Source organism: Penaeus chinensis, chromosome 5 (genome assembly GCF_019202785.1).
Source record: "Penaeus chinensis breed Huanghai No. 1 chromosome 5, ASM1920278v2, whole genome shotgun sequence".
NCBI classification, from domain to species: domain Eukaryota; kingdom Metazoa; phylum Arthropoda; class Malacostraca; order Decapoda; family Penaeidae; genus Penaeus; species Penaeus chinensis.
The window spans coordinates 30,482,753-30,492,752 of record NC_061823.1 but is presented as its reverse complement, the minus strand read 5'-3'; the positions used below and the strand labels follow the sequence as shown (position 1 = coordinate 30,492,752).

Here is a 10,000-nt window from a genome sequence, read left to right as displayed (position 1 = left end):
TAATAAGAATAACTTTAATAATGGTAATAATGGTAATAGTAGTAGTAATAATAATAACAATAATGATAGATAATAAGGGTAATAATAATGAAGATGATAATGATGATGATGGTGATAATGATAGCATTAATAATAATACTAGTAGTAGTAATAATGATGATAATGATAATAATAATAATAATAATAATCATAAAGATAATAATAATGATATAATTGTTATTACTATTACTATTATTATCATTATCATCATCATCAATATTATTACTATTACTATTATCATTATTATTATCATTGTTAATAATAATATTATTGTTATCATCACTATTATTATTATAAATATTATTATTACCGCGATCATTATTATTATCAATTGTATTATTATCATTATTATTATTAATATTATCCTTATCCTTATCATTATTGTTATTGTTATTGTTATTGTTATTGTTACTACTACTACTACTACAGTTGTTATTATTTATTATCACTACTGTCATTATTATTAATATTGAACTTAGTAGTAGTAGTGTCATTTCTAGTATCACTACTATTATCATTGTTATTATTATTGTTATTATTATCATTATTATTGTAATTATTATTATTATCATTATTATTATTATTAATAATGTTATTATCATTATTATCATTATTGTTGTTATAATAATCATTACTGTTATTGTTAACATCATATTTATCATAATTATTTCATTATTATTCCTATTATTACCATTGTTATTATCATTATTACTATCTTATAATTGTTATCTTTAATTTTACACTCAATATTGGTATTATCATTATTATCATCATCATTATTATTATTATTACTGTTATTATTATTATAATTATTTTGTTTCTATTATCATGATCATTATTTTACTATTGTCATTTTCATTATCAGTGTTATTATCTTTACCTTTGTTATTACCATTATCATTATCATAATTTTCATTATCATCATCATCATCATTATTATTATCATTATTATAATAATAATAATTATTATTATTATTGTTATCATTATTATTATTATTATTGTTGTTGTTGTTATTATTATTATTATTATGATTATTACTATTATAGTTATCATTATCATTATTTGTTTTTATTACTATCATCATCACCATCATCAATATCATCATCATCATCAGCAGCAGCATTATCATTTTTATCATTAGTAGTATTATTACTATCATCATCATCATTACCATCACCATCACCACCATCATCATCATTATCATAATCATTATCATCATCAGTAGCAGCAACGTTATCATTATCATTATCAATTTTATCATTAGTATTATTATTACTATTTTCATTATCATCATTATCATAACATCATTATCATCAATATGACTATTGTTATTGTTATCATTATTATTATTATTATCATTATCATTATTACTGTTATTATTATTATTATCATTATTATTATTTTCATTTTTATTAATATTATTATTGTTAATATTATTGCTGTTGTTATTATTGTTGTTGTTTTTCCTTCACTATCATTATTATTATTATTATCATTATTATTATTATTATTATTATTATTATTATTATTATTATTATTGCTGTTGTTGTTATTATTATTATTATTACCATTATTATGATTATTATTATTATCATTATTATAATTTTTATGATTATTATTATTATCATTATTATCATTATTATTATAATTTTCATTATTATCATCATTATTATTATTATTCTTGGGAGTGGTAGTAGTATTACCATTATTATTATCATTATTGATATTATTATCATCATTACCGTTACTATTATAATTAACATCATCATCCTTATTATTTCTATTATCATTATTATTATTTTCTTAATCATAATAATTATTATCATTATTGTTGTTATTTCATTATCAATATTGTCATTATTATTATTATTATTATTGTTATGATTATTTTCATTATTATTCATTGTAATTATTATTATTATTATTATTATTATTATTATTATTATTATTATTATCATTATTATTATTATCATCATCATTATCATCAGCATTATTGTTATTATTATTGTTATTATTATTATTATCATTATTACTATCATCATCATTATCATCAGCATTATTGTTATTATTATTATTATCATTATTATTACTATTTATTCAATATTATTATTGTTTTTATTATTTATTATTTAATATTATTATTGTTATTATTATTATTATTATTATTATTATTATTATAATTATCATTATTATTACTATTTATTATCTAATATTGTTATTGGTATTATTATTATTATCATTATCATTATTATCATTATTATCAATATTTTGTTATTATTATTATTGATAATCCTGATCATCGTAATCATCATTCATTGTATCAATGGTGCTACTGTTTCAAAGCATATCGACATTTTCTTGCAAAATTAGTTGCAGTATCCTTAATCGAAAAGTCCTAAGATTATTGTGGTAATATTAAATGTATGAGATATCGAAGAAAGATAATGATTTAGATTAATGACAGATAGAAATAAAAGTTAAATATAAAAAAAATGAACTTTCTTATCGCCCACATTCTTTGTTCGAATTCTTGATTTAAAGCATTGCATGTTTAACACTTTGTTATTTTTTACGAGTTATTAGATGATTAGATTGACTGAGATTAAAATATATTGGTTTTAAGACACAAATAAATATCTAGAATGTTTAAAATATATAAATTTGTATTTTATATATGACATTAAATTCTAGAACAAAGCCAAACTAAGACGATCGAAGAAAGAGTGTGTACATTTACATCTGATGTAAAGTTTATTTTTATTTCACTTTTGTCATTTTATTCTCATTACAAATCATTATTATCATCATAAAGGTGAAAAATATAAATTAGAGTAATTAGAATGAAACGTGTTTAAGCGAAAATGTTGTGTGCTACAACATTCACTCTTTCTCGAACGCAGTCGGACGTAAACATCGGAGTCTGCGACCAGGATTTTGGGCGATTCTCGACCATTTTATCTTTTCAAATTTCTTCCCGGTGTTCCCTGGGCCATGGAGGCTGCAGGAACGAGCACAGGGAGGAACACTAGATATATGATGGAGGGTGTTGGTGCGAGAGTCATTCGAGGTCCTGACTGGAAATGGGGAAAACAGGTAAAGAAATCTGTCTGATCTGAGAGCTGCAAGAACAAGACATCTTACAGACTGTACTCTTACACACAAGCCTTCAGTCACATTTATTATGTACTTTCGTATTTAATTACTTTTGCCTATTTTGTAAACTGTTGGCTGAGAGAATTTCTGTAGCAAGATACAGTGGTATCTGTCAAGATGGGTTGTTCAGGAATAATGATTTTGAAAAGAAAACCTAATTTTGTTGTAATGAGGTTTGTGTATGGTAGTGTTCTGATTTAAAAACGTATTAATCGATAATGTCTGTGAAGAATTCACTAGATAACATGAAAAGTTAAAGGTGAAAATACATTGTAAATGTTATTTTTTACATAATCAGTTATTAAAGAAAGGTGAAGATTTTTCTCTTGGTAAAACCTAACATTCATCTCAGCATTTCAATAAGTATTAACTATAGCTTTTGAGGAAAAGACTATCATCATAAAATGCACCAAAAGTAATGATTAGATAATAATAACTGTAAATGGACAAGGCTTTACAGTGAAAAAAAATTACAAGGTACATTGTTGAAAAAGTTGGAGAAATGTATACAGTATATTTTCCTTCTATGTTTGTATATAAATTAATATGATTTTCACTATTTCAACATGGCTGAAGAGTTTTAGCACTCATAACTCACTCCCACTATTTATAATGTGCATATTCTGTTGACTTTAGAAAAGTAGTGAAGTATGGGCTTCATGTAATTTTTATTTAGATTAAGCAATACAAATCATAGGTGGCATAATTTAAGTTTCTCTTATAGACATTTTTCTGTCAGAAGTTTTTTTTTATGGCTTAGTTGTATATTGAAAAGGAAAATTAAATTTTATATGTTAGATAAATTATTAAATTTAAAAACGTGCTAAATATTTAATAGATAGTATTAGTGGAAAATACATGATTATTTTGCATAGGCCAATAATGAATGTGCAGATGTCCTGTACAGCACCTTATATGACAGTGAAAAAATTGCACACACAAGCGAAGGAATAAACCACATCCTTAATGTACAGATCACCAAAGAGATTGCTACATTAGTATTTTATTATATCATTTCTAGGATAGTGACAGTGACAGGTGTGTTATCACAATATACACTTACAAAGATAGTTTATGCAGGGTTACTGTGTTGGGAAGATATTTCCTGCAACTTTAATATAAGATTTACCTTAGTAGTAGGAGGTGTATGGGGTCTGCGTGCTCCAGTTTTCTTGATTTCTGATGTTCTTATTTGCCTGTGTAGAATATTTCAAATATCAGTGAATATATGTTTTCCTTAGATTTTTCATGTTGTAGTGCCATCATTATGTACGTATATACTAAAATTAGAATGCACATTGTGCCCAATTTACTGGTATATATTGCCCATGAGACAGTGAGCTCAGGAATATTTGCATGGCATTAAATTTACTGAAGGAAATTGACTATGTGGTAACTTAACTGCTCCCATACATAATGAGACTCCATATTATCTCTCTAGATAGTCTACAATTCTGTGCAATAACAATAACAGTAAGTAACATTGTGTTACTTGTATCACTTTAAGATATTTTTGTATTATTCATATTTTTATGGCAAACCCTGTGTTGCCAGTTTGGCAGGAAAAGGATCTTGAGTACTGGAACAGAGTCTTCTCTTGAGCCAGCACTCATCTAGCCATGGCTCATGGATGATACAATCCACCCTCATTTACTAGTGGAAATAATGCTAGAGCCCCTTCCTAGATGCTTCAAAAGCTTTATGAATTCATCACAAGTTATTCCTGTCACCCTGGCCTTCATCCAAATTTTTTACAATGGCACATTAACATTACCCCATCCCTCAGCCTTTTTTTTCCATGACATGACAGTCATTTGGCCTGGATCTAGTAGGTTAGATAAAAGAAAATGAAATAAAGCAAATAGTAGAAATAAAAGCTTGAACTGAAAATAATTTAGTTAAAACAATATGAACAAAAGGAGAAAGAATTGTGGAAGGCCATGAGGTTGCTGAGTGGTCTCCCAGAAAAAAACATTATGAATGAAACATAAAACCAAAGGAAAGGAAAATGAAGAAGGAAAACACCTCTATACATGTATTTACAAGCCCATAGAAATATGTATATACCAGGGTTATAGGTTCATGTTTTCCCTGAGCAAGACAATAGAAATACTCAGTCACGGGCCACAGCCAGAGCAAGCATAATGCTTGTAGGTATCGACTACAGTAGATGCATAATGCTTGTAGGTATCCACTACAGCAGAATGCATGAAATTAGGGATTCAAACATGTGAAGTTGCATGGCAAACCAGTGGCAATCCACACACAGTGTGGCTAGTTGAGGACAATTGTAGAAGACTAGTCTTAGCAACAAGGGATATTCTTCTTTTAACTAGTTTGAAGTAGGGGTGGAATTAGCTATTCTTTCCTTCTCAAGAGAGAGAATCTGTACAATAATAATAACAATAAGTAACATTTTGTTAATTGTGTCATTTAAAGTATAATTGTAATATTAAATTTTCTGTTATACACCCTGCACTGCTGGTCAACAGAAGTAGGATCCTAAGCATGGGAAGAGTGTCCTCCTTGGAGCTGTTATGGTTCACAGATGGTACATTCCACTCTTGTTTACTGATGGAAATAATATAAAAGCCCACTGAGTCTAATCACCCTCCAAGAACTTTGTGCACTTATGATAAGTCATTCCCATCACTCCAACCTTCAGTGAAAATTTTCATAAAGGCATATTCCCATGAATAGCCCTCAACTTAATTTTTTAATGATGTGATCATGTGAATAGGGCTTCACTTTATTGTATCCAATAGAAAATTAACTACATTGGCTGGAATTGTAGTTATGTAGGTAATAGCTAAAAGTAATGAAGCTTATACATTTGATTTATTGGTTTATTATTGGTTAAAAGATTTAGATATTATTCCCCCCCCCCCCCCCCAAAGAAAAAAAAATGCTCTATGCATTTACAATAGGCCTACAGCAAAAGGAAAATGTTGAAAGTGCATTTGCTGAATGTCATTTTTGTAGTAGTTGCATTAGTAAGACCCACAGTATGATAACTAATTTACCCGTTGTATATTAATCTTTGAGGCAGAATATATATAATTAAAACAGTAAATTTACAAGGATTTAGGAATCAGATGTGCTATTTTATATTTTAAGGAGTTCAACCTGTATGAATCATACAGGAAATGTGATTCATATAAGTTCGATAATAGCACTTACGTGATTTAATTATTATGTGCTTGTCTATACAGGATGGTGGGGAAGGCCATGTAGGCACTGTAAGAAATTTTGAATCACCAGAAGAAGTTGTTGTTGTTTGGGATAATGGAACAGCAGCAAACTACAGATGTGCTGGTGCTTATGACCTTCGTGTCCTCGACTCTGCTCCAACCGGTGAGGGCAAATGTTTGCACATAGATTTATTAGTTATGGAATTGAGTAATTATAAGTATGCATTTTGAGTTGTCTAGTATTTCTTATATCTAACGTATATAATAAAATAACTGTATTTCTATATGTTTATTATGTCTTCTATATTCATTGTGACATATATTTTTATTTTTTTTACAGGAGTTAAACATGAAGGAACTATGTGTGATACATGTCGACAGCAACCAATATTTGGTATAAGATGGAAATGTGCAGAGTGTAGCAATTATGACCTATGTTCTGTTTGTTACCACAGTGACAAGCATAGCCCTAGACACCGTTTTTATCGTATTACTACAATTGGCTGTGAAAGGTAACTTTTTCATTCTGGATGCTTTGATAAGACCATGAAAATGTAAAAAACAAGGCTTTAGCTATGTTATTGGTATTTAGATTGGTATATGCATATTGGTATATGCATAATAATGAATAAAAGCTTTCATTGGGCTTTCATTAAAACTTTTCACTTCACAAATATTTGCAGTTCTTAAGGCATAGTATAAGTCGTAATTCAGTTTTACCATACACTGTTAATTTTTTAATTCCCTTTTTCTTCATAAGTGTTTTTAACTTTTTTTGTCATTTTCCAATGCCTATATTTGTTATTTGATTTGCTTTATCCAGATGGTATTAAACTATTTTCCTTGCACAGACTCCATATCATCTAGATACTCCATAACATTTTGTTATTGGTGCAATTTTATTTATTTTTTATTTTTTTGTAATAATCAATTTTCTGTAATACAACTTGCACTGCCGGCCAGGAATAGGATCCTGAGCATGGAAGCAGTTTTCTCCCTGGAGCCAGCACTTTCCCAGTCATGGCTCAAGGACAGTATATTCCGCTCTTGTTTATCGATGGAAATAATGCAAAAGCCCCTCCTAAATGCCAAATGAGTCTAATCACTATCCAAAGACTTTGTGCACTTGTGGCAAGTCATTCCCCTACCCTGGCCTTCTGCCCAAATTCTCACTGCACAAGTTTGCGTTATCTCGGCCCACAGCCAAATTTTCCCATAACAGCATGTTCATGTCGCAATCCCCTCAAGCCAAATTTTTTCATAACATGATGGTCACATCATCTGGATTGTAGGGGTTAACAATACTATGAACAAAAATTAAAAAATTTACCAAAGATCAAGAAAAGGGGTAAACAGGTGAGTCACGTGGGCCTTGTATTTGGCTCCTTTGTGACAAAGTGCTTCTAGAGCCATCTGTGTGAAACAAAATAGATAAACTTAAATCACAGTTGACAGGCCATGTATATATGTGCCTTTCTAGCATATGCTTTTTGTTCTGCTTGCTGTGAAGGTTTGGAGTTTTAAGACTCTGATGCCACTATTTGTCAAGCTACACCAAAACCCTTGTTTTCCAATGGGTTTAATAACTAATAAAAATCAGCTTGTCCAGAATCAAAGACAAGGGGGAAAAGAATTTGTCTAAGCATTTCTGATTATTGGCTCCATTGTGTTATCAATGAAATTTACTCTAGCACACTGGCTAGTGCACTTCAATAATTTCTAGCATCATTGATTTAAGGCTGATATCTTATGATAGATTACTGTCAGATATATTTTGATTTGTCAAACATAATTTCCAATAATACTGTTGCAATCCTGAAGCAACAATATAAAATATATTTTCTTATGGTTTGTATGGATTATGCTTGTTAGAACAGTATTTTTTCCTTGAATATGGACCAGTTTATATATATATTTTTTTTTACATATATTTTTAAAATCATGTAGGGCTGATTTTCATGTTTTGTATCAAAGTGAGAGTTTAATTTTTGTTAATGAGTGCAAATTAGTGTCTGTCCTGCCTTTACTAATTTGTAAACATAAGTAACATTATGATCTAATCATAATAGTTATAAAATCTGTTGTTGGTATGATTATCAAGAGTTATTTCTTTATAGAACTTTTTTTTTTTTTTTTACATACATATATATTGCCAGTATCAGCAGGTGGAAGTACCACACTTTCGTTTTGCTAATGTTCCAGTTCATTGTAGCCCATTATCATAAACAAATATGATCATGATAATGTGTATTTGAAAATGCATTTGAGTTGCCACCATCTGTTGATTTAGTTGGTGCTCATTACTTACTTTATTAAATATTACCCTGCAGAGTATTATTAGAGCCAAGACGGAAAAGCAAAAAGATAGGGATACGAGGAATCTTCCCTGGTGCAAGAGTAGTGCGAGGAGTGGACTGGCAGTGGGAAGATCAGGATGGAGGGAATGGACGGCGAGGAAAAGTTTCTGAGATTCAGGACTGGTCAGCAGCATCCCCTAGATCAGCTGCTTATGTCATTTGGGATAATGGGGCTAAGAATCTGTATCGTGTTGGCTTTGAGGGAATGGTAAGGATTGCATTTGGAAATGGTAAGATTTTCTTCTTCATCATAAAGAAAAGTCAATTAAAATTAGGTTTTAAGGATAAACTGCACAGGCTGCAATATTATATATCTCAACATTAGACTTTCTTTGGTATCTGATGAAAAATGGATGAGTTAAGGATATTAAGAGGATAAAAAGTTTGCAAGACATGTCATGTGTTATTATGCAGTACATTTTTTTTTGTAACAAGAGAAAGTTCAATAGAATTAATACAAAAATGTGTTAAAAATATTTATTCTTGTGGATGGTAATATAGAGTAGGACTATATGTATATTATTCTGATTTTCAATACTCACTGACTGTGCCTTGAAATATTTTGAGGTACTCAGCAGAAATCCAGTTTATTTGCATAAACAACAGAAGACACTCTCAGATCTAATGTTTCTCCTCATTTCCAGGCGGACCTTAAGGTAGTCAATGATGCCAAAGGCGGAACTGTTTACCGTGATCATCTCCCACTACTTGGTGAGCAAAACCCGGGCCGCTCTGGACCCCACGGGCTGGCCATCGGAGACCAAGTAAGTGTAAGAATTGTTCCATGGCTGCTGTTGTCTTGTTAATATCCTTAATGTTATTGGTATTATTATTATCATTACTTATTTCTTGGACCTATGCATTGTGTGATGTACTACCTGAGTCATGAGTTAGTTGGCTTCATATGTAAATTATTTCCAGAACTGCAAGTCAAGTTTATTTTTTTCAAATGTACAGAAAATATTGCTTAAATTAATGTGAAAAAAAGAGAAAATAGAAAATTGTATTAGGATGAATTGTGGTTTCTGAGTTTATAAAGCAACATCGTTTTTTTAAGCAAACGTATCTAAAAAGTCTAGTAATTATTGTAATAAATTAATTGGCTTAAAAACACACACACACACACACACACACACACACACACACACACACACACACACACACACACACACACACACACACACACACACACACACACAAACACACACAAACACACACACACACACACACACACACACACACACACACACACACACACA

General features: G+C 29.6%; 1 protein-coding gene across 3 annotated transcripts in view; it reads left to right on the top strand.

The window, feature by feature from the left end:
• The first annotated feature begins 2,947 nt into the window (after positions 1–2,947).
• The window catches only part of LOC125025634 (E3 ubiquitin-protein ligase MIB1-like), a 395,737-nt gene continuing 388,684 nt past the window's right edge, over positions 2,948–10,000 (top strand). For 2 of the 3 annotated variants that reach the window (XM_047613702.1, XM_047613700.1), the window contains exons 1-5: positions 2,948–3,133; positions 6,406–6,547; positions 6,725–6,896; positions 8,715–8,949; positions 9,386–9,511. In XM_047613702.1, coding sequence (XP_047469658.1) covers positions 3,032–3,133; positions 6,406–6,547; positions 6,725–6,896; positions 8,715–8,949; positions 9,386–9,511 — 777 coding nt within the window. In that variant the 5' untranslated portion in view covers positions 2,948–3,031. The remainder of the gene's footprint in view (positions 3,134–6,405; positions 6,548–6,724; positions 6,897–8,714; positions 8,950–9,385; positions 9,512–10,000) is intronic. The other variant, XM_047613701.1, reaches the window with a different exon arrangement.